Below are 24,967 nucleotides of genomic sequence, written 5' to 3'. Positions count from 1 at the left end.
GGCAAACAATGTTTTGGTTTAGCGAACTCTTTATGTTTGACCATTTTAGCCTTTACAGTTGGCAACATTGTATTTGCATGATGCTTGGTGATATGATGAACGGTGACTTAATGTTCCTTCACATGGTTTGAGGAGTTAAATAACTATTAACGGGAATATCTGTTTCCTAACCAAAGTGATCAGGATCTAACATATTATTAACTGAAGCTGGTTTAATGTCAGATTCATTCGACTGTATTCCATCGTCAATTTCAGGAAATTACCATGTGGCAGCAATATTTCTAAAGTAGGGATTTGAATAATACTGTCTAGGTTGAAGTCCCTTGTCATATTTTTTCTAGTAGCTTTTGATTTTGAAGTTTTCCATAACAAACGTTTTACTAAAGAAGTAATTGAAATTCAACTGGACACAGTGTATGGGTGGTTTGAAGAATTTTCTGCCATAATATCTAATGGGTAAACCATTTCACAACCAAACAACATTTTATAAGTGCAACAAGTTATGTGTCCTTAACTTCATATGCACAACCGGAATCTTGTTTTTTACTAGCAGTTTGATCAAACTGATTCAGCAGCTCTTTAAAATTTTGAAATGTCAGGGTCATTTACCTGCCATGATACATTCTTTTCATTTGTCCAAACTATAAACCAATTTGAAATTTGAGGCAATTCTTACTCATTTTCATCGATATACTTGCAGCTTTGATATAGGATATAGTTTAATTCAGTTTCACGTATATCGGTACTGACATGATTTATAATAAATCTTTCTTAAATTGTTAAGCTTCCTCACGCACAGTAGATCTTATATTGATTTAGCTATGTTAGGTCCTTTTTGGTCATATAGCTCTTCCACTGTTAGTAATCCTTAGCATTAGAATTTTTGGTTTTGTGCGTTCCTGATGAAAGTAAGTCCAGATAGCGCTTCAGACGCATATAATTTATAAAGTGGTGTTTTTTTTTTTTAATTTCAGTCACTAGTTTCAGGTATAAGAGGTGCTTGAACACATACAACTGGGTTAAGCAACACAGACTTGCTCGATTTGTATCACACCCAGGACAATCTTCACGCCGTTTACACAGCTTTTAAGGTAGTCTGATCAAAACATCAGCATTCGTATGCTTGGTACCTTTTTTAGATACTTATAAGTGTCAAATGCAAAAATTCACATAGCAACGATGCCTTCAGGGTGTTTAAAATTCATCAACTAAATAAAAGAAGCATGCTATGTGCGAATTTTAAAAGTCTGATCTAACAATTAATAGCGAAAATAGTTGACAAAAGTAATATTTGACAAAAGTTCCCAATTAATGGTACAATAGTTCAGTTGTGAGTCTCTTAAAATCCTACTAGCACAGACAATCGCCTTTTTCTTTACCCTGCTGCACCTACACTGTAAAAATGGTGTTTAGATCCTAAACACATTTCTAAGCACATCTTTTGTGCACTTTTTTTTACATGTTTAGATTTAAACGTGTCTCAGTACAATGTGTTTAGGATTGTGTTTAGAATTGTGTTTAGCTTAGAAAAAAGTGTTTAATTTCTAAACACTTTCATTTTTAAACACAGTAAAAGTGTTTAAATTCAAGACATGTTTAGATATTATGTGCTTACTGAGAAATGTGTTTTGAAATTAAACACAATCCTAAGCACGTTTAGATCTAAACATGTAATACAAGTGTTTAATTTCTAAGCACGACTTTTACAGTATACTGCATGACTTCTGGCATCTGTGACTAAAATGAATTGACCTTCCCCTTAAAATGTACATTAAAAAAGGTGTAGAATTAAGCTCTTCCTCCAAATGTTCAAATACATTTTGACCCTCTTTATTCCATTTAAATTTCATGCTTTTTAATATAAATTTGTCCGCAGATATGCTTCTTCTTAAAAATCAAGGTTAAATCTCTTTTCATATCATGCCAAGCCTATGAAACTACGGATTTCATTGACATAGTTAGGGACTGGCCAATCAGGAACTGTTTGTGGGTCCCCGGGGTGTGTGAGGGTGTGTTTCTTTGTATTTTGTTAATTAGGATGAGCATTCGTTTTATTTTTAGATACATACCTGTGAGCCAAGTAGATTGTAACGATAATGACTCGTACGAGTCAAGCAGTGGATATGAAGATGTTCAACATTTTAATATATCAGAAAGTATTTCTTATCCTGTAAGCCAACAAGCAAGGGATACCGAATTGACTCAGCTCACTCCTCGATGTATACCAAAATATGAAAGTCAGTGTACTTCGAAAGTATAAAATTAGCAATGTCCTTAAATTTTGGCGATATGAAAAAGCAGCATTACATTATCAGACAACATTTATCGACACCTGATTTTCTTGAACTTGTTGAAAACGAAAGAAACTTTTGAAGAACAATGATCGAAATGGCTTAATCTTATCCTTTGTATTCAATCTTATTAGAAAAATGTGTACTTGGTCTTTTCAGTAGTCCAAATTTTAAAGCTTTTTCAAAGCAAATTTTGGTATTTATTTTCTTTTTAACAAAACTCATATTGTTTTCAATAAAGCTGTCAACAAATCTGTCAATGGTATAGCTTTCTCCATAGAAGACACAAATACTGTATCTAATAGGCCTTGAGTCACCTAAAAATAGACATATCTATTTAGAAAAATCAAAATTGAAAATTATTTTGTTTTCATAAAACAAAATAAAAACCGTCATTTGGATGAAATTTTTTCTTGTAAGTTTTTGAGTTTTTGTTATTTGTCAAAATTAAGTGGACAACGTTTTCAGTTTTCTACCAACGTCATCAAATTGAAAAATGTCAATGTACTTCGTTTTCATTAGGGCAAATTCAAAACTTGAATGAAAAATGGGATATAAAATCATAGACCTCCTGACTTTTGAATAAAGATGATGTGGTAAACAAAACTTGAGACTTTCAAATTATCATATTTATATCTATAGTAAGAAATAACAATTGTCAAATTCTAATATTAAATGAAATAAGAATTGAAAGTATATAACAACATATACTAAAAAAGAAGATTGTAAAAATATATACAGTGTGTATAGGCACGTTATTTTACTAACTATTTTTATGCAGACGAAAGAGATCATAATTTGATTTGAAATTCAAATTTTTTTTTACACCTTTCGGGAAGTCCTGCATTACGATCTTTTGGCTGGATGACCTTTGTTCAGTTTCTACACAATATATCGTGCTGATCTACAGATCGATAATTTATAACCAAGACTTTTATGTTTGAATTTATAAATTTTCGCTCCCTCCATCCGCTTTCACCACCGTAAGCTTTATTTTGTTTATTTTGATGTTTGTTAGATGTTCATCTACAGTTGTGGTCCATTACAAATGTTTTTTTGTAAATAATATGCCAGTTTTAAGTTGTGAGCATCTTCATCTGTGAATGTTATGTACATATGTTACACTTAACATTTCAATATTTGTATGTGGCTTAGTTGACCCTTTACTTGGCCAAGCTATTGTATTCTGTATTATTGTATTATCGTTTTAAATTTTTCAATCATTATTATCTTGTTGTACAAATGTATATGAACAATGTATATACTGTTATTTTATATGAGAAAATTTTTTACTCTGAATAAGTCCCCAATAAGTAAACATTTCACAATTCACCTTTCTCTTTTCATTTATGCATTGCCCAATAGAATGTAAAATACATGAGGTACTCGTTGATTCATACTAGTGAATGTTAAACATCTGGTGGTTTGTTTGGGTTGTAGATGGAAAGCATAAATTGTATTACTATGTCGCATTAATAAGGGATGTTATTTCTGAAAGTATATCATACGTTAAAGGAAACAGAGCGGTTACAATATCAATAATTTTATAATCCGAGATGAAATGAACGAATGGAAAAGCCTTAAATGATCTTTAAAATTAATTATGTCGCCGAATCTATTTTTTTCACTTTTGAAAGAGTAGAAATATTTTATGATTTAAATTCATGCCTAACGTCAATCAGCCAATATTAGACGGGTTGCCGGGGACATAGAAATACCGAGCGTATAGTTTTTAGATGAAATAAAAATATCTGTGTCGTTTGTCCATTCGTCCGTGCGTCTGTCCGTCCTGTCTTGTCGCGTGTACAATTCTTGTCAGATTTTTATAAAACTTATATCCTATCATCATACATGTATCAGCAGTGTCACAGACAAATCCGAAAATCAGTGCCGATCAACTAATTTTAAAAGAGGTATGCCCTTAAAAATATTAACTATATGGCAAATTGTATTGTTAGCGCTCTCATGTGTACAATTCCTGCCATATTTTTATGAAACTTATATCATAGGTTTATATCAGCAATGTTTCCGATAAGTTTGAAAATCAGTTCCGATCAATTATTTTTTAAAGAGTTCTGCCTCTTGAACATATTTCTTTTTTTTAACGATAACAAATATTTTTATTCAAACATTTCCTGATATATAAATACCTAAGTAGCCCAGGTCGCATACTTAGGGACCCCTGTATTTTCAACGGCCTCACTTGACCAGGGAAAAATCAAATGAGTTTAAACTCCAAAAGTTTTACATACATATATTAAATAACCAGTACAATTGTTTTTACCGGATAATCATTATCGCAAATCCGGTTCACTGACTACCATGTGTTGATTTAACATTGAAAACTGTATATTTTATTGTTAAAAATGAGAGTTATAATTTGAATTGGAAAATATTCATGTGATAGACAAAATTTAGAAATTATACTGTAATATATAAGTACTAAAGTAGTATGAAGCATGATATATGTGGTAATTTACTTATATAATATACATAATATGCACAAACATAGATTCAAATATCGATTACAATAAAAATATTAGTTTTCTTTTTGTCAAAAATAACTAAATACTTTTCACCAAGTTTACCCAATGATACAATAAGATTATTACATATGGAATCGAACACACCTTTAGTTTAGACCAGTAGATCTAAGTATATTTTCCTATATTTTTTCGATAAAGAGTTCAACTTTTGCTCTGCATATATACATTATATCCGAGCGTAGCAAGAGTAGTTTTAATTCGTTTTTCATGTGCAATTTCAGCAAAGCCGTATAGACTGCATATTCAGTTTAATTTTATCGAATTTGCTTTTATTACGTATCTTCCAAATAGCCCATTCAAAATAAAATATTATTATTGCGTTAAAAATTGTATCATTGGAATTATCAGTACAGATTCCTAATAGAATATCTTTTTCAGTGAGTGCCTCGTTATCAATTAAGTTACAAAGTTGTAAATTTCTGACAACTGTTTCTATCAATGGTTTAACATTGTTACGCTAGACTCAAGCTAGCAGCCACTCGCTAGCAGCCACTCCGCTAGCAGCCAGTTTTCAGATATGTCTATAAACCCAAAAGTTGCATAAGATTCAAACTTACTAAAACGTTAGTGTTTTATATAACCACAACAATACATGTTTTAACTTGAATTTAGCAGTCGAAAACATTATTCAATGAATTTTGAAATTTCATTTCCTGTTCAATATTTTAAAAACAGTATTATGTGCTTTCAACATCGTGCTGCACGCTTTAAGACTTCAACTGTCAACACTGACAAAATGAAATTATTTAAATATTGGCAAAATTTTCTTACTTTTCCATCAGAAAATTGTTGTTCGATATTGTGTGAAATAGCTTTCCATATTTTCGGCATCCTGTAAAATAGTTTCTAAAAAGTAACAATATTTCTACGCTACAAGAATTCATAGTTGCGTTCGTACTTAAATACTTTCATGTCAGCTAAATCTGTTTTAGCGAATCATTCTCTTTCTATAACAATGGGTTTCGCGCAGTTTTGATGACACGCAGGGTTTATTTTTAGTAATCAAAGTATGGTGTGCAGGGATATTACTAATTACCAATATTAAAAAAAAATCCGTGCTATACCACACCTGGATTTTTTAGTCAAGCATGCCTAAGGGTCCCAACTTTCATTTGCACATAGTGTGGAAAAAAATATTGCCGTAGGAAATTTTTTATTAGCTTTTAAAGTTAGGGTGGGGTAGGGGGTCGGACCCCAACTTTGGACCAATTTTAAAAAAAATCCGTGCTATACCCCACCTGGATTTTTTAGTCAAGCGTGCCTAAGGGTCCCAACTTTCATTTGCACCTAGTGTGGAAAAAAGTATTGCCGTAGGAAATTTTTTATTAACTTTTAAAGTTAGGGTGGGGTAGGGGGTCGGACCCCAACTTTGAACCCATTCTAAAAAATCTAAGAGATTCTTCACCCTGGATGTTCTTTCTCAAGCAGACCTTAGTTCCCCAACTTTCGTTTGTACCTAGTATGGGAAAAAGGACTTTGATGAGGCTAACCACTTATTTTGTCATCGTCTGTGTTACGTGATCGTTCAGATTCAGTCGTATGTTTCAATTGAACAATCACTCTGTCGATGTATTTAAGTTTTTTTTACCCATCGAGAACATGCTTTCAACAAGCTCATAAATCTTCTTTTCATTTTGATATAGTTAATGAACATATTTTATAGGAGTAACACGCCGGGTGTCACATGTGGAACATGATTTGCTTACCCTTTAAAAATATCCTTTTGGCATCTTTCGCCTCTCTTTTAATCACAAAAAGAGCAGACCCTAACCTAGCAAAGAGAATACTGTTATAAAAAAAGATGACTGCGAATGTAACGGTGCCGGATCAAGGAACCTACAAAGATTTTAAAAACCATATGAGATAAATGAAAGTTCCAATCATAGTGTACGGAAAGTGTTTAGAGAAATTTTCACTTGATCCGGATGAATTCCAACTTAGCCTAAGGGCTTGCTATATTAAACGTATTACAGTAGACACGACTACCCAGTAAACATGAATACGCGACTACCTAGCCAGCCTCAATGATAAATGTGTATTGCGTTACTTGCAGTAGAAGGGTTTTTCTTATGATACTGGACTGCGGTAAAACTCGGATTTCAAAATATAAGCTGGAAAAATTAGACACACACTTTAATTTGCTAAGACCACATGTATGAGATTTACACGAAGAATGGTCACCAAATTTTACTGGCCTTTACTTTGTCGAAAACTACATACCTTGGCTGAGGTTTGAATAAATGTACCATCTTTTGTGTTCGATGGATTAATTTTTTCGCAAAGAATATATATCACGCAACAGACTGCCTTGATTAATCAATGGTGTTCCCAGAAAATAAAAAGTAATTGATTGTGACATCACGTTTCCTGTTAAGGAAATCGATGGAGATATGATAGCAAAAGAAAGGTTACCTAATGATTGTCTACTGGCTCCACAATCTTTGTAAATGAACGGAGTCAAATCAAGAACCAGTAGCTAATCTTCAGAACAAGACAACATATGTGGTGCATCATGTGCACTTAAAGAGATATCTGGCCACGGGTTTGAAACTTAGGAATCTACATAAAGTGATCATGTTCAACCAAAGCCCACGGTTGAAACCTTACATTGACAAGAAAACGAAACTCCGAGCCGAACATATGGCAACATTTAAACAAGAATTCAATAGGATGATGAAAGTGTTTGCAAAATCATTGACAAAATCCGGAACCGTGTTGGTATCCGTAACAACACGAAAGCTTTAAAACTAGCAATCATCCCAAAATTCAAGAAAGGGACCATATTTAATGATTTATTGGCTGTAATCCACAGGACACGAACCAAGCTGATATTTGACAAACCAATCTACCTACGTTTGGAGATTTTGGACCTGCTAAAAACACTGATGACTGATTATGAATAAGACTACCTAAAAACCAAATACCGAACGCGAGCCACGATCTGCTTCACACACAATACTAAGTCTCGTTTGCAATATTCAGACCACAGACATTTACAAATACATATATAAACATGTTCTCAGTGGTACGAGATCTCCAATTACCCGACTGACCATAAATCCAAAGTTTAGACTAAGGTCAACAAGAAAGTTCTTGGAATCTTTAACGAGCCGGCTGGCTAATCTAAGATATTCTCCACGATGCCCATTGTACCAGAGATAAAGGTAGATATTGCCTCTAAAATGGCCAATAGCACTTATGCACTAGACCCATACGAAATTGTAAAATTAGTGTGAGGGGTACCTGGTGTGTAACATACTAGTAGTCCAATAACTATTGCCGATTGTCCAAACTTAGATATTCTCCTTGTTGGCCATAGTACCAGAGGTAGAGGGAAGCATTACCTCTAAATGGACTTTAGCACTTATACTGTAGACCCGTTGCTTATTCTCCGTCAATATATCATTGGATTTTTGATATTTATCTTTCTGGTACAGCGCCAAAAAATCTTATTCAAGTTTATTCACAAAGATCTTGTCCACTGCATTGTACAATGTGTATAACAAAGTGGTTCTCTAGTTAACACCCTGTCGTCATAGCACTTAATGATATAGCAAATTCCGAGCGGTGTGTGCTTCTGGTAGGGTTTGATGTCTGGTATGCAGTCATTCATTCGGCACCAGTGACTCATGATTTCTGCGGCTGAGATCTCTTTCTGTTCATTGATTTATTTTACAAAGTCTTTGGCTTGATTTCTCTTCGATCCCTCAATTTTTTGACTTGACGTCTTCAGTGTAGTGGCGATGAAGACATAAAATATGCAGCCGTTCAAGTCAACCATTTAATAACATCTTATTTTGACTTCCGCCCAAGACGACGTACCGACGTCAACAAACAAAAGTATAATAAAAGAGGAACGTAGTTCGCGCTATTTTCGCGACATTATCCGGGCACGCAAAGAAAATAAATACAATTATATAAAAAAAAAAAATTCCCAGTTACCAATTAATGACTTTAAATCAAATAATTCTCAAAACATGTCCATGGTTACGGCAGAAAGTGAAATTAACTTTAAACTGTCAATATTAGATTTCACTGAATTTAACTTTAACTTTCACAAATTATTGTCCGTGTATCCACTTGTGAATTCTTTCATTCGCTCGTACTCATTCTTCTGTCAATCTGATTTTCGGCAATGGTGGCGGGTCAGTTTCTCTGTGTTGTTTCCCGCTAACTTTTCGGGAAGTTATACGTTTGTGTAGAACCTTCTTCGCGGACTGGCGAATGCATGGATCCCAATATGTTTGTCTTATCTGAGTTACTGAAGCTAGTACACCAGAATGTTTCAATGTTTCATGTACATCATGTACAACCAATGGAGTAAGTGGGGAATCTATAGGTAATAAATAAGGGAATCTAGCAGTCTCTGTCAGTGGTTCTTTGTGAATCCTCCCACCGCAACGAAGAGTTCCATTTGAATAAAAAAAATAATCTTAACTGTTTCACGAGTGACAATCTTTTGCTGGTCTGTGACTTCAAGTTGTTGTAGTTCACTAGTATCAAGTAGCTTGTCTGTTTTTCTCTGTGATTTTGGAATTTTACAGTTGTCTACAAATCTCAGAATAAAGGCGGTCACTCGGATCGTTTTGTATAAGGTGCTGTACCGAGTAATGTTCATAATAATATCAATTCCTGTTTCCTTTAGACTGTTTTTTTATTCTGTTGGTGTGTTGTCCATGTTGTCGTGTTCTACGAAGGATGATTATACGGTACTACTTGTGAGTTCCATGTCGGCCATTTTTTCTCATCTGTTAGCCATTCGGGTCCGTTAAACAAGAGTGTGTTCTATAAAAACTGTTTCGCAGTCATTCCTCGAGTCAGTAAGTCTGCTGGATTCTCTTTAGTTGGACAATATCTCCACTCATCCTGTGCAGTCAACTTTTTTTACTCATCAATTCTTTTCTGAACGAATCGTTTTAACTGTCTCGACGTATTTAACCAGTGTAGAACAATTTGGCTGTCTGACCAAAATACCACTTTTTTGCTAGATAGGGTTGTCCTGATGTGGCTAGCGAGGCGAGCGCCGATAAGTGCTTCCATTAGTTCTTGTTGTGGAAGAGTCAACTTCTTTAGTGGTGCTACACGATTATTTGCCATTACTACTGCTAAATTACTTTCATTACCAATATATGCTACTGCTCCATATGCGCCCATACTTGCATCGACGAAAATATGTAGTTCATTTTGGTCGATGTTGACTGACGAGCTTGTGAAATAGTGTCTCAGTTCTCCAGTTGTTGAGATCTTTAAATATTTAGCAAGTTTTATCCATAGATGTTGTAGTTCCGACGGTAGAGGTTTGTCCCAGTCCTTTTTCTGTCTCTATAAATCTTGCATTAGCAGTTTGGCTCACACAGTAATAGGACTTAACGGATCGTAAATCCCTGAAGACTGGCTAAGAATCTCCCGCTTTGTGATATTCCCGATTTCCTGGTTCAATTTACTTCCGGACTAGTTTGTCTGTTGTTGTATCCCAACGTAGTCCAAGTATTTTCGTTTTGGTGTCTTTGTCCAGTACATTTTCAGCTTGTGCAAGTTTTCGGGAGATGATGTACTACATTAACGCTATCATGTAGGTATGAATTATCTTATTGGGCTGTCCAAAACTCTCTTTGAGTAAATTGATGGCTGTGGTGTAATTTTCATTTGTCAGTGCGAAACCTTCAATTGTTTGGGCGACGTGACCATAGAGTTGGGCCTTCTGGTAACCTAATGTCTGTATCTCGGTCAAATTACTGTTGTAATGGATAGTTGATTCATAAGAATCCTAAAAGGTTTGCCATTGTAAAATGTCCCCATCAAAGTGCGGTAAATCTAGTTTCGATAATCTGTGGTTTTGACTGCTATTTGATACCGAAGAAAAGCCTTGGTTGTACAAATTACTTGTAGACTGCAAGTCACGATGGGTATTTAGCATGGAGCGGCAATTATCAAAATGTGTTTTTTGTACATTTATTCCATTTCCATTGCTGTGTATGACATTGTCATTGGTAAGCGATGAATTCGTCGGGTAAGTTGGCGTAAAACTGTTTGCATTTGGATCTAAAGACGTTGATGCGACTCTTACATTTTGAGACAAGGAATCAATGTTTGACAGTTTTTTTCGAATTTCCGAAGCTTGGACTCTTGATTAAACATATACTCATCAGACTCTTGTATTTCCTCCGCTACATCCTCCTCCGACGTTGAATCCAGTATCTTTTCATTTAATGCCACGATAGTCCTCTGTTTCTGTTCAATGGCATCCGCTATCAGTTTCACTTCATCTTTGTCTAAGTCCGAATTCTTTTCAATGTCCTCAAATTTCTTTAGTTACCTTGTCACTTGTCCTCTGTGTCCTGCCCGTACTGCTTTCAACTTCGAATCCATCATTTCCAACATTCACGACACCAAAATGCAGTGGCGATACGAGACATGTAAAATATACAGTCGTTCAAGTTTACCATTTGATAACATCTTATTTCGACTTCTGCCCAAGCCGACGTCATTTACGTACCGTCGTCGACAAACGAAAGTACAATAAAAGAGGAACGTAGTTTGCGCTATTTTCATGACACTCAGTAAAGCAGTCAAATTCTGCGTACACTACGAAATAATGGAACCTTCATTGATCTCATGTGGTTTTTAAAATCTTGTTAAGCCCCTTGATCAGGCATCTTAACATTCACAGTTATCTTGTTATTATCTTACTCTTTTTGCTGGGATAGGGTCACTTTGGAAGTGATTAAAAGAGAGGCGAAAGATACCAAAGAGACATTTAAACTCACAAGTCGAAAACAAACTGTAAAGGCCATGGCAAAAAACAAAGCACGATGAAAAAATAAACAAGTACACAAAGCAATGTGTCAATCCGTCTTTCTCAATCGTCAACAAGTCCACATTCAGTTCTCATTTTTGCAGTGTCCGATATCATCAGTGGGTAGATCCTTTTCTTTTCTAAACCATTCAAGTTGATGAATATATTTGGATTGTTTTTCTCATACTTGGTAATGTTCTTGAGATTCACTGGGAAATCAATCCTTTCAACGTTAACTCATCTCCCATCGCTGGTACTTGTTCACCCGGCCGTGACTTTAACGGTCTATTATTCGTGGTGTATTGATGCCAAAACATTGCTCGTCCTGGTTCTCACATCCATGATCGCTTTATTGTCTGCCAGCCAATTATGTAAGACTTAGTATTGAGATCCGTCAATGGATCTATATTTGCCGATATCAAATTTTATACTAATCACCTCTTTCAGTGCCTCATCACTTTTATCCTATGTCCAACTTGCAAATTTCTCTCCAAAGCTATTACACATCGTTTTCAACATATCTTTGAAGTTGGTCGCCTTTGTGAATACTTTGTCCAGCAATGCATAATTACTAAGCTTCTTCTTCTTCCTTCTTATCACCAACCATCTTTTCAATCATACAATGTAAAATCACATAATTCATATAGACTGTGAGTTTAATTGTCCTTGAGGCAAATAACCCATCCAAGGTTTTTTCCTAGGGTTTCCTACTTCTCTTACGATTGTTCCTTGTTTCTTCTGGTTTCTCCACAACACTTTTTAACAAAGCAGTCTTTTTCATTCCATTAACAACCTTCATTCTCTGTTTCCGGGTCCACCTTTAAAGTTCCCTGTATGTCTTTTCCTTTCCTTTCCTTTTTGTCCGTTTAGTTTGAATCAGTTCAATTATATGAGCTTTTTCTAAATTTTTAATTTTTTCAAGCAGTTGTTTCTTTGCAATAACTGTTTTACTATTTCAACATCCAGCATCCTTCTTTTTGTTAATGCCATTTCGCTATTGTATATATTTTTATCATGCCTCTAAACATTTGTTTTTATCATTTCAAAGTTTATTTAATAATTTTTGTATACCTACCCCGATACCAGTTACTTATCAACAAGGAGGGGAAATAAGCCTATTATGATTTAGGGTTTATTTGTAAACCGTTACTTTTAACATAGGTTCCCAAAAATTCATTTTATTTTTTTCTAGTCTAGTGAAAGCCCAGACTGTATTAATTTTCAGTTCTTCTATTCCTAAGAATTAAAAATTTTACTCTGTCAGAATTTTACATCCAATTCTGTAATTTCCCTCACTTTCCATTTTATTTTTTAATGCCATGTCTTTATTGTATTTCTCAATTTAATCATTCTCATGCCAGGTCAATTGTTCTTTCGAACTAGACTATTATTTGTAATGGTTAAGGGTTAATGTTTCGGGTTAATATTTTAAAACCCAGTGCTATGTTTTTGTGCAGCCACACTGTCAATTGTATAGTACTGGCCTAATGTTTTCTGGAACAAAATACCCAGGGCAAAAAACCCTCGATAGATCTCACCACAGATCCAATATCGAGGTCTGATAATACTTACCTCCTTCCTATGGTCTAAATCTAATTCGAAAAAGATCCCAACTCCAGTACTTTTATCCTGACTATAGCATATGACAGATAGACTATAAGGTTTTACCGACCAAAAGGCCAAGATGTGTTTCCTAACAGAAGATCCACATCATAGGCTACAAATCGGGGTCTGAGATTACTGACCCCTTACCATCACTTAATTAAAAAGATTCTTACGACAATATTTTGATCCGCACATGATGCAAATTAAAGATGTCAGACCACCAATTCAAAATCCCCATCTATTCAACCATTTTTTTCCATTTTCACAGCTTTCGAAATATTTTACCTTAAGATTAACTTCATGGAAACCAGTTATATCTTGAATTGTACATGTATCACCTTTCTACATGCTAATTTTCAATCCATGTTCAACTCATCCAGCAGCGCCTGCATACGGAGTATATATCTCCAAGTTGATACGATATTCCAGGGCTTGTATTTCCTGTCATGATTTCCTTGATAGAGGGTTGCTACTCACAAGGAAACTTCTAAACCAAGAGTTCCAAGTGGTGAAGTTGAAGTCATCCCTTCATAAATTTTACGGACGCCATCACGTGTTGGTTGACCGGTATGGAATATCCGATTCACAGATGATAACCGATAACGGATATGTTCCGATTGTCATAACTACAATCCCGTCCTCGCTTTCCCCGAATATGACCTACCGAATTAGACTTATTACTGGGTTCCAACATGAGCAACACGACGGGTGCCACATATGGAGCAGTATCTGCTTACCCTTCCGGAGCTCCTGAGATCACCCCTAATTTTTGGTAGGGTTCGTGTTGGTTAGTCTTTAGTTTTCTATGTTGTGTTTTGTTTACTGTTGTTTTCTGTTTGTCTTTTTCTTTTTTAGCCATGGCGTTGTCTGTTTATTTTGACTTATGAATTTGAATGTCCCTTTCGCCTCTCTTTAAAGTCTTGTAGTAAAATACCAACGTTCCGAAAGTAACTACTACTGTCAATAACCCCTGGTTTTCTGGAAATCTTGAATAAGTATACTATGGAGCGCGTTAATCCTCAATTTTTAATGCAAACTTATGGACAAGTAAATTTTGGCTCAATATATATTTTTCTTTCATCAACAGTTTCATTTCTGCAAATATATTGGTCAGTTTAAGTAAACAATGACATCAAAAGCACTATTTTTATTCAAGAAATGGGCTATTTTTACGTTCTAGATTGGAGTGAGTGAATTTTAGGTCTGACACCTAAAGGCAATGACTTCAGGTTTCCTAGACTAAAATGTCCCGGTATGAGGACTCGCACAAGGACTACCTTATATGTTGAATATGGGGGTCTGATATAACAGACCCCTAAGCTACTCTAAATCTAACTCCATACGTCAATGCTTTTATTCACACTAGTATAAAAATCAAACAAGTGACCTACGGTTTCTTGAGTCAAATTGCACATTTTGACACAACTCTTGGAAGGTCTACAACACATTTCTATTATCGAGTTCTGACGTTAATGACCTCTGTGGGTTGATATGAATTATCATTGATAAATATGGTCATAATCATAAATTAACAAAACTTTAAACTTTTATAAAAAAGGATTTCTACCTCAGGAATAGGCTACCTTATAAATAAGCTGTATTTGCAAAACCTTTCGGAATTGTTTGGTCCTCAATGCTCTTCAACTTTGTACTTTAATTTACCATTTTAAACTTTTTGATTTTGAGCGTCACTAACGAGACTTTTGTAGACGAAACGCGGGTCTGGCGTACAAAATTTTAATCATGGTATCTCTTTTCACAGCCTGAATTTAATCTGTGAAAAGATTCCTACGTCCATAATTTTATTTGCCCTAGGCGCATATGAAAGACAGAGGCCAAATATTTATTGGACTAAAAGGCCTAGGCGAGACAACTAAAGGAAGGTCTACAGTATTGGTTTCAAATCTTGGTATGAAATACCTGAACCCATACCTACCCTAATTTCAACCCTCCCCCCTCCCCCATGCCACCGCCCCCTCCCCCCCAAAAAAAAATCGATCCTATAAGGCTTTTTATTCACAAATGGTACAAATAAAAGCTAGTGGCCTACAGTTTTCTATATCAAATTGTCTAGTGGGATACCTTTTACGCCCTAGATGCAAATGAAAGGCATGGTTTATGGATTATTTAATCAAGAAGCCCAGATAGGATACTTCACGGAATGTCTAAACCATATATAATCTATAGAACATAGAATATCGGAATTACATAACTGACCCTATCAACCATATTTCCATTCGTAAAAGAAAAATCAATACGGCAATGCTTTCATCTGCACTATAATGTTCAAATACAATCGAATAGCCCTATATTTCCTGGACCAAAAAGCTCAAGGGTGACAATTCACAGAAGGTCTATACCATGGATCCAATATCAAGGTATGACTCATCCAACTTTAATCTAACTCATAAACAAATCCTTATGACCATACTTTCATTTGATCTCCACAAGGTATAAATGCAAACGAGAGGCCTAAGGTTTCCTGGACAAAGGCCCAGGTAAGAAAACTCACCGAAGGTCTTCACCACATGCCCAATATCGGGGTCTTACATTACTGACCCCCGTCACTCGCCCTAAATTTAATCCGGAAAAAACCTCTTTGATATTATTTTATATGCACTAAATTCCAATCAAAGGCAGTGAACTTTTATTTCCTGGATCAAAATGCCCAAACAACTCACGGAAGGTCTACACCATACAAAGGACTAGTTGGGACAATCCAGGAATGTCCAATATCGGGGTCTGACATTACAGACAAACTGTATTTGGCCTAAATTTAAATCGTTCCCTATAGCAATTCTTGTTTCGCACTATGTTCAAATGAAAGCCAGTGACCTAATGAGGTCCTATATCGGGATCTGACATTGTGCCTCTTCCCTTTTATTTCTCTACGGCAATTCATTATCTGCACGAGGCCACAGGCTTCCTTGACGAAAAATCCCTGGTGGTACAACCAACGGAAAGTCTTCTACATAGGTCAATGTCTGACATAAATAACCCCCTAACCACTCTAAATTTACCTCGTAAAAATAGGTCACAGTCCTTAATGGTCGGGTTGCAATTATTTGAATAAATGTTGCTGAAAAATGAATGATTTCCAATGTCTTGAAAAATTAGAGAAAAATCCCCAAACAATTCAATAATAGCTTCCATATATGTACAAACGTCCTGCAAAGTTTCAGGAGACTAGCTTGAAAACTGTAGGACGAGGTAATTACACAAAACTTGTACCCTCCTTCAATTTGCTGGAAAATTACTAAGTTCCCAAGTCTGGTAATTATGAGCCGGCTGGCCAATCTAAGACATTCTCCACGTTTCTCATGGTACCAGAGATAGAGGTAGGCATTGCCTCTAAAATGGCCAATAGCACTTCTGCCCTAGACCCGTACGAATTTGTCACCATAGGGTGAGGAGTACCTGGTGTGTTACATATTCCAAATAACTATTGCGACAGGCCAAACTTAGACATTCTTCTCGTTGGCAATGGTAGCAGAGGTAAAATTAGACATTGCCCTAAAATTGTCTTTAGCACGTATGATCTAGTCTCGTACCAGTTTGTCAGCATAGGGCTGTGGGTACCTAATATGTCACATAGTTAAAAATAACTATTTTCAGTATGCCAAACTAAGAGATTCACCACGTTGGCCATGATACCAAAGGAAGTGGAAGAGGTATAGGTAGACATTGCCTCTGAAATGCCCTTAAGCACTTATTCCCTAGACCCATACGAGTTTGTCAGCATCAGGTAAAAGGGAGGTACAAGGAATGTCACATAGTCTAACTTACGTATTGCAAGTAAGCCAAATTAAAAGATTCTCTATGTTGGCCATTGTATCATTCAATACTTTTTTAATCTAAAATTCAATACTACAAGAGGCAAAGGGTGACATTACTTCTTAGATGGTCTATAGCACTTATGCCCTAGACCCGTACAAGCTTGTCGACATAGGGTTGGGGGTACCTGGTATGTCACATAGTCCGACTTGTCTATGACCGGCTGGCCAAACTAAGATATTCTCTAAGTTGGTAATGATACCAGAGGTAGAAGAAGACATTGCCTCAAAAAAGGCTCATAGCACTGATGCCCTATACCCGTACACTTTTATCAGCATATGGTTAAAAAGAGGGGGTACCTGCTATATAACACATAGTCCATCTTGACTATCGAAGGCCTACCAAACTAAGAAATTCTCCAAGTTGGCCTTTGTACCAGAGGTACAGGTAGACATTGCCTCTAAAATGGCCTTTCGCACTTATGTCTTAGACCCGTATGAGTTTGTCAGCAAACTAGAGTGAGCCAGCTGGCAAAAATAAAAGATTCTCCACTTTGGCCATGGTACTAGAGGTAGAGTCATACATTGCCTCTAATATGGCCAATAGCACTTATGCCCTAGACCCGAACGATATTGTCAGCATATGGTTATGAGGGGGATACTGGTATGTCACGTAGTCAAACTTAACTATTTCGGGCTGGCCAAGACACGTTGGCAATGGAACTAGACGTAGAAGTAGAAATTGCCTCTAAATTGGCTTTTAGCACGTATGCCCCTAAATAATAACCCATACGAGCCTGTCAGCATAAGTGTGAGGGATGGGGTGAATTAGGGTACCATGTATGTCACATATTCCGAGTAAACTATTGCCGGGTGGCCAAACTAAGAGATTCACTTCGTTGGCCATGATATCAGAGGAAGGAGAAGACAGTGCCTCTTAAATGGCTCATAGCACTGAAGCACTATAACCGTACAATTTGCAAGCATATCGTGAAAAGGAGAGGGGGGGTGGGGGTGATGGGGGTTACCTGCCATATATCACATAGACCAACTTAACTATTGCCGGCTGGCCAAAAGAAGAAATTCTCCACGTTGGCCATGTTACTAGAGATATAGGTAGACATTGCCTCTAAAATGGTTCTGAGCACTAATGCCCTAAACCTGTATGAGTTTGTCAGCATCGGATGGGGCGAACTTGTTATATCTCATAGTCCGATTTAACTTTTGGTGGATGGCCAATCTAAAAGATACTCCACGTTGGCCATGGTACCATACAATACTTTATTCTCTAAAATCAATACTACCAGAGGTAGATGGTGACATTGCCTCAAAAATGGTCTATAACACTTATGCCCTAGACCCATACACGTTTGTCAGCATAGGGTGGGGGTAGCTGGTCAATCTAATTAAAAACCGATCCCTCATCGCTCCCGTTTTCTGATATGTCTTATTGTCCAACTGATCAAACTAAGACATTCTTCACGTTGGCCATGGTACCAGAGGTAGATATTGCCTCTGAAATGCATCATAGTACTTATGTCGTAGACTCGTACGAGTTCGTCATCATTGGATAAAAAGGGGCACCTAATATGTAACATAGTCCAATTTAACTATTGCCGGCTGGACAAACTAAAAGATTATTCACGTTGACCATGATACCAGAAGTAGATGTATGCATTGCCTTTAAAATGGCCTATAGCACCGATGGCCTAGAACCGTACGAGTTTTCAGTATTGGATTAGGGGGACCTCTCATTGTCCAACTTTAAAAAGGCCCATAGCACGTATGCTTTAGACCCGTACGTATTTGTTAGCATGAGTGGTAGTTGGGGTGGGGGGCTTGTATCCTGATATGTCACATAGTCCAACTTCACTACTGTCGGCTGGCCAAACCTAGATAGTATTCACGTTAGTCATGATACAAGAATTAGAAGAAGACATTGCCTCTAAAATGGCCCTTATGACTTATGCCCTTGACCCTTAAGACCTTGTCAGCTTTGGGCGAAGGATGGGGTGGGGATACCTAGTATGTCATACTCTGACTTAACTATTGCTGGCAAGTCAAACTAATTGTGTCAGCATAGGGCGAGGGAGTCGGGTTACCGGGTATGTCACATAATTCGACTTAACTATTGCCGGCTGGCCACACTAAGAGATTCACCACGTTGGCCATGAAACAAGAAGAAGATGAAGACATTGCCTCTAACATGGCTCTGGGCACTTATGCCCTTGACCCATACGAGCTTGTCACTATTAAACGAAGGGTGTGTTGCTTTAGAGTTTGTTAACATGTTTGGTGGTTTGGGGGGGGGGGGGGTCCTTGTATCCTGATATGTCACATAGTCCAACTTCACCTCTGTCGGCTGGCCAAACCTAGATATTATTCACGTTGGTACCAGTTGTTGCCTTTAAAGTGGCTCATAGAACCTATGCCCTATCCGTACCAGTTTGTCAGCATAGGGTAGGGGTACCTGGTCTTACCTTTTAGTCTGAGCTGTTAAATATGGTCGAAAACGATTGTTTATAATAGGAGTACTGTATAATTATGAAAGTGATTCAAAACCAGTAAAAAATGTCACGTCGGCATGTAAGAGAATTTAATAACAACCATTTTGTAATTCTATATGGAACGTGTCTTTACCGAGAAGCATCTGTAGATTGTATTTATGGTTCAGCTTAATGTTTTTATATAAAAGGCTATTCATTGATGTTTCAATTGGCATTTTATATAATTTACCGAAAAAATATTTGTAATTATCGGTTCTCCGTAAGCGTTCCCCTTTTATAATTGATTAAGTAAACGCAGACCTCGAAGAAGACACCCATAGTGTTCAGATTTTATTGTTATTTATAGCAATATCAAATATAAACAGCAAACATGATTTTATCCTAATAAACGACATTTCCTTACAACGCTTAATCGAACCCAGGTCATCTCATGAATATTATCGCAGGCTCATGAATATTTTTGCAGATTGGATAGAAAGGTGCCGACTGTTATCGCCGGCTAGCTTCACAATAGTAATTTTTGAGGCCGGCAAAGCCGCGCAAAAATTTACTTTCGATTTCGTACACAATAATTCTTTATTTTGGATAGAATATTCATTTCATCCTGTTTTCGACAAGATGGGTTATGTTTAGTTCTCGCTTTGTCTATGACAGCTTATTCATTTCATTGCTTATATTCAGTTCAAACTAACTAAAATTCACCAACAGAATTAAAAGTAAACTAGAACGAAGAGCGTAATTGAAGGTATGTGAACTGTTGTAGGATGAATTTTTGTAAAAGATTCATGACTGGAGATGAAGGTAAATCCAGGAAAGCGCTTCGGACGCATGAAATTATTAAACGTGTTGTTTTCCATTTTTTTCAGGAAAGGTATCAAAAGTCATTGGTACTTGGGGACAGGACAATTTTTTTTAGACTTCCCCCTTTTATTCCAAAGTCCGTTAATTTTTGTTTTCTGTTTTTCTGTATACTATGAACATAACTATACTTTAAATATAGTGTATTTGCTATTTTACTATCAATTCCAAGTTTACTATCCACCGGTGGTCACTGATATATAATATAGAGACTCTCTATATAATATATCAGTGACAGCCGTGGATAGTAAACTTGGAATAGATAGTAAATAGCAAATACACTTTATTTATAGTATATGTATGATCATAGTATACAGAAAAACGCGAAAATAATTGTCCTGTCCCCTATGAAAATTATGTGTAATTCTAAAACAGTCCTAAACGGAAGTCTTTTCTATGACTTAAAAGTCCGTCCGATGACGGAAACAATATCCGGACGCCTTTATTTTCGTTTTCCTCCCAAAATAACCCAAACTGAATAATCATAAGAGAGGATGACAAATGCGACTATGCATGGTACCTATAGGACACTGATGCATGATGATTAATTTATTGTGGAAGGAAGAGAAGCGACACACAACATGAGGTCTTCTCGTTTAATGGTATAGATAGTAGTCCTTTCCTTCTGATATCATTTGTGGATAAATGCTGAATGTGTTTCCGAAGCTGTGAAAATGTTATTCGAACTTCATGAATATTCACAATGAGTCTCATGAAATAGGCATAAAATGAAACCGAAATTAGCTTAATTATATATAATTTCTGTAACTGTTTGTTACATGATCATTAATATTTAATGAATAAATGTTTGACACCTTATGATACAAGTATTTGTAGTTTTACGCATCAAAGAAGACCTAATATTTTAATTATTCTAAAGTAGTAAGTTTTAAAGGGAGGTAAATCATATTTTTTAAAGATTTTTAACAAAAATTGTATTCCACATTTCCATGTTTTTGAGGGTTACAATTTAAATTGCGAAAAAAATTCTGCTTAACATTGTGTTTTAAAAAAGTATTTCCTTATTTCTCCACTCTTGCAGTGTACTATGTATATATTTTTTTATCTATGTCTCACTTTTTCAACGCGTGCAGCGCGGTGTGCTGATAAAATATACAAATGTCTTTTAATTCTTGATTAAGAAATGAAAATGTAAATGTCAGTTGCGGATTCAGATTAGGCGTGGAGGGCGTACGCCACCCTCCTCTTCCAACGGAAAAATATCTTCTTATTTTTTGCATAAAATCGTCCAACAATTTTTTGTATCCCTCCATTCGGCGGTATATATATATTTATATATCGTTTTTTGCCATTTCCCCCCCCCCCCTCCCTTTTCCCCCTTCAAAATTCTTGGATCCACCCCTAAAACGCATTCATAGTGTCTTCGATTGTTAAACTAAAAAGCGTTATATATATAGTATAGAAAAACATTTGAGTCTTATGCAACTTTTGGGTTTATAGGCATATCTGAAAACTGGCTGCTAGCGGAGTGGCTGCTAGCTTGAGCCTAGCCATTGTTACATTGATAAGTAAATGCTCAAGAATTGCAATATTATTATTTTCATCACACAAGTGACATTTTCCGTTTGACATATGCATTATTTGCAGTCTGTTTTCGGATATTATCCTATGTATACATTTCTATTGAAATTCCTTTACTTTTCTATTAATATCCATTTTACTGAGATTTAGACAAATTTTTTCCCAAACTTGAACATATTAATGACATGGAAAATTGCATTTTCAGTGCTCTCACGTGTACAATTTTTTGCCAGATTTTTATGAAATTTATATCAAAGGTTTATATCAGCAATGTTTCGGATATTTTCGAAAATCCGTGTTCCAAGAGGTTAGCCCCTTGGAAAAATTAATCATGTCGTAAATTGCATTGCATTTGCTCTCAAGCTATCATTTCTATAAGATAGTTATTAAACGTTTTACAGAACCAATACAAAGGTGTTTTTTATTTTATTGCCCTTGGACATATAAAATATGTGCAACGCGGGGGTCATTGGGGGCTTTGCGCAAATTTCAATCTTTCATTTGCTCCACAATGTTAAATTTCATTTGCGCCAAAAAAATTAAAACTACATTTGCGCCATTTTACAGGTAACATATAACGGAAAAGTTTTAAATATTCATTGCTACATCGTGAATAAGATTTTTTTGTAAGTATTCTCCCTGGGTAACAAAGTAAGTTCATACTATTTTTTTAATATAAAACTGAGAGTCACTTAGGCTTAAAATTATATAGTGTTCACATATTTGAGTTGTCAAGATGGACATTGTCAATTCTGAGACAAATAGGCCGTTAGTCTTCTCAGAATTGGATTGTTTCGTATTTATCATGTTGGAGCCCTTTATAGCCAACTATGCGGAATGTTTTTTGGAGGCCGTACGGTTATCTATGATGGCTTCCATCCACTTCATTTGAACTTTGGTGGATAGTTGTCTCATTGGCAATCAATCCACATCTCCTTATTTGTATATACAGGAAATAAATCTGTATTTTTATATTACTACACATATAGGTTATCCAGCGTAAATGAGTACATCCGAGCCGTTGCTTACAGGTCTTATGTCAGAACAAAGTTTAACTCTTGGTTTTTACTCAAGTGTATAGTGCTTTCTTTTAGGTTTTATGATCTCGTTAATTTATAACAGAACTGTGTTTTAACATTATTAAGAAAAGTCTCTTATTAGGAACGTATTAATTTAGTGTCTAGTGCTTTCATAATGGTTACGATGACTGACTTCGGATGAATATGTTTTATTATGCAATCAAAAACTGTGTTTTAAAGTTATTATTAAAAGTCTCTTTTGAATAAAACTATTTTTTATACTATTTACCTGTATTTACATGTATTATTGGCGCAAATGAAATATGGTTTGTGGGGCAAATGAAAGATTATTTGGCGCAAATGAAATGCCAATTAGCGCAAATGAAATGCCAATTGGCGCAAAATCAAAGCATCGGTCATTGGAACTCTGTTCTTTTATATTATGCTTGTTATATTAAAACTCCATTAACAGAGGGATCCCTATTTTAGATTTAAACATAGAGCTGTCATCCTAAAGTCAAAAGGTTGCCTTATTGAAATACAAAATGTACGTCATCCTTTTTTTTTTTTGAGTTCCTCAAACTCTTTCTTGGAATGCACTTGAAAATATACGTCTATAGTCGCCGGCATGTAAAATAGGCAAAGGGTTTTTGATCAAATATTTTTTATAAACTATCAACCGCGTTCATTCTAGATTATAACGTTTGTCACTTAGCGGAACCCATCTGATAGATTGATGGTATCACGTTTACTAGTATGATTTTTGTTTGTTTTTTTTATCTTGGTTTTTCTTGTTTTCAGTTTCCCTTCTGACCATCTTGGCCCGTATGCATAAAACATCTTAACTTAAGTGTTCCTTAGACTTGTACGACTTTGCCCCCAGCAGAGCTATAGAAAAACAGTACATTAACGGGTGTTACACGGACACTTTTTATATGATACACGGACACTTTTAATATGATACACGGACACTTTTTAGTTGTTACACGGACACTTTTTATGAATAGAATCACTCGTGCATGATCAGTGAGTTCATGGGCACTTTAAATTTCAATTAGATTTGAACTATTTGTTTCACCGACATATTTCCTGTCTTTTTTATTAAAATATTTAAAAAACATACCCCCCTTTTGAAGCTAAATGTCGGTCCGTAATTTTTTTTTCTTTCAATATATGGACATGAATAGTATTCTGGACAATGCTGAAAGTAAAGAAATGCTAGTACCGACGTTTATATTTCAATAAAAAAGACAGGAAATATATATATAAAAAAAATCAATTCTAATCAAAAGATAAAATCCCTATCAACTCACCAATGCACGATTGATCCAATAAATAAAAAGTGTCCGTGTAACACATGTTCAAATAGGCAACAAATCTTGAAGAAAATCATTCAACTTATGTCACCAATTTTGGACGGTAAGCTGCGATTGGATCATATTGTATTTTTTTTTCTTTCAATATATGGACATGAATAGTATTCTGGACAATGCTGAAAGTAAAGAAATGCTAGTACCGACGTTTATATTTCAATAAAAAAGACAAGTAATATATATATAAAAAAAATCAAATCTAATCAAAAGATAAAATCCCTATCAACTCACCAATGCACGATTGATCCAATAAATAAAAAGTGTCCGTGTAACACATGTTCAAATAGGCAACAAATCTTGAAGAAAATCATTCAACTTATGTCACCAATTTTGGACGGTAAGCTGCGATTGGATCATATTGTGACACTTGTTAACTCCTGATCAACACCATAAGAGACATATAAAAACCTATAAGTATGAATTTTTTTTTTTTTTAAATCCAAAATATATGACTATACATATCTAATAACAAGAAAAAAATCAATTTTTTCATAACATTTCATTCACTACACTGTAAATAAGGAGTTAAGAGATAGAACACTTTGAGCACATGTTTAGATCTAAACATGTTTAGGATAGTGTTCTAATTCTAAACACTTCAATGTTAAACGTGATACTCGTATTCCTCTAAACATGTTTAGGGTTAGAACACAAGAC

General features: G+C 35.6%; 1 protein-coding gene across 1 annotated transcript in view; it reads left to right on the top strand.

Annotated features, from left to right (window-relative positions):
• Positions 1 to 23,772, top strand: part of LOC127711934 (uncharacterized) — a 70,041-nt gene extending 46,269 nt beyond the window's left edge. The window contains exon 7 of the mRNA XM_052218091.1: positions 23,739 to 23,772. Within this exon, the coding sequence (XP_052074051.1) occupies positions 23,739 to 23,772 (34 nt within the window). The remainder of the gene's footprint in view (positions 1 to 23,738) is intronic.
• Positions 23,773 to 24,967: the final 1,195 nt, after the last annotated feature.

Source organism: Mytilus californianus, unplaced genomic scaffold, assembly GCF_021869535.1.
Source record: "Mytilus californianus isolate M0D057914Y unplaced genomic scaffold, xbMytCali1.0.p SCAF_8, whole genome shotgun sequence".
NCBI lineage: Eukaryota > Metazoa > Mollusca > Bivalvia > Mytilida > Mytilidae > Mytilus > Mytilus californianus.
Note: the sequence above shows the minus strand (reverse complement) of the source record. Positions and strands in the feature narration are given on the sequence as shown.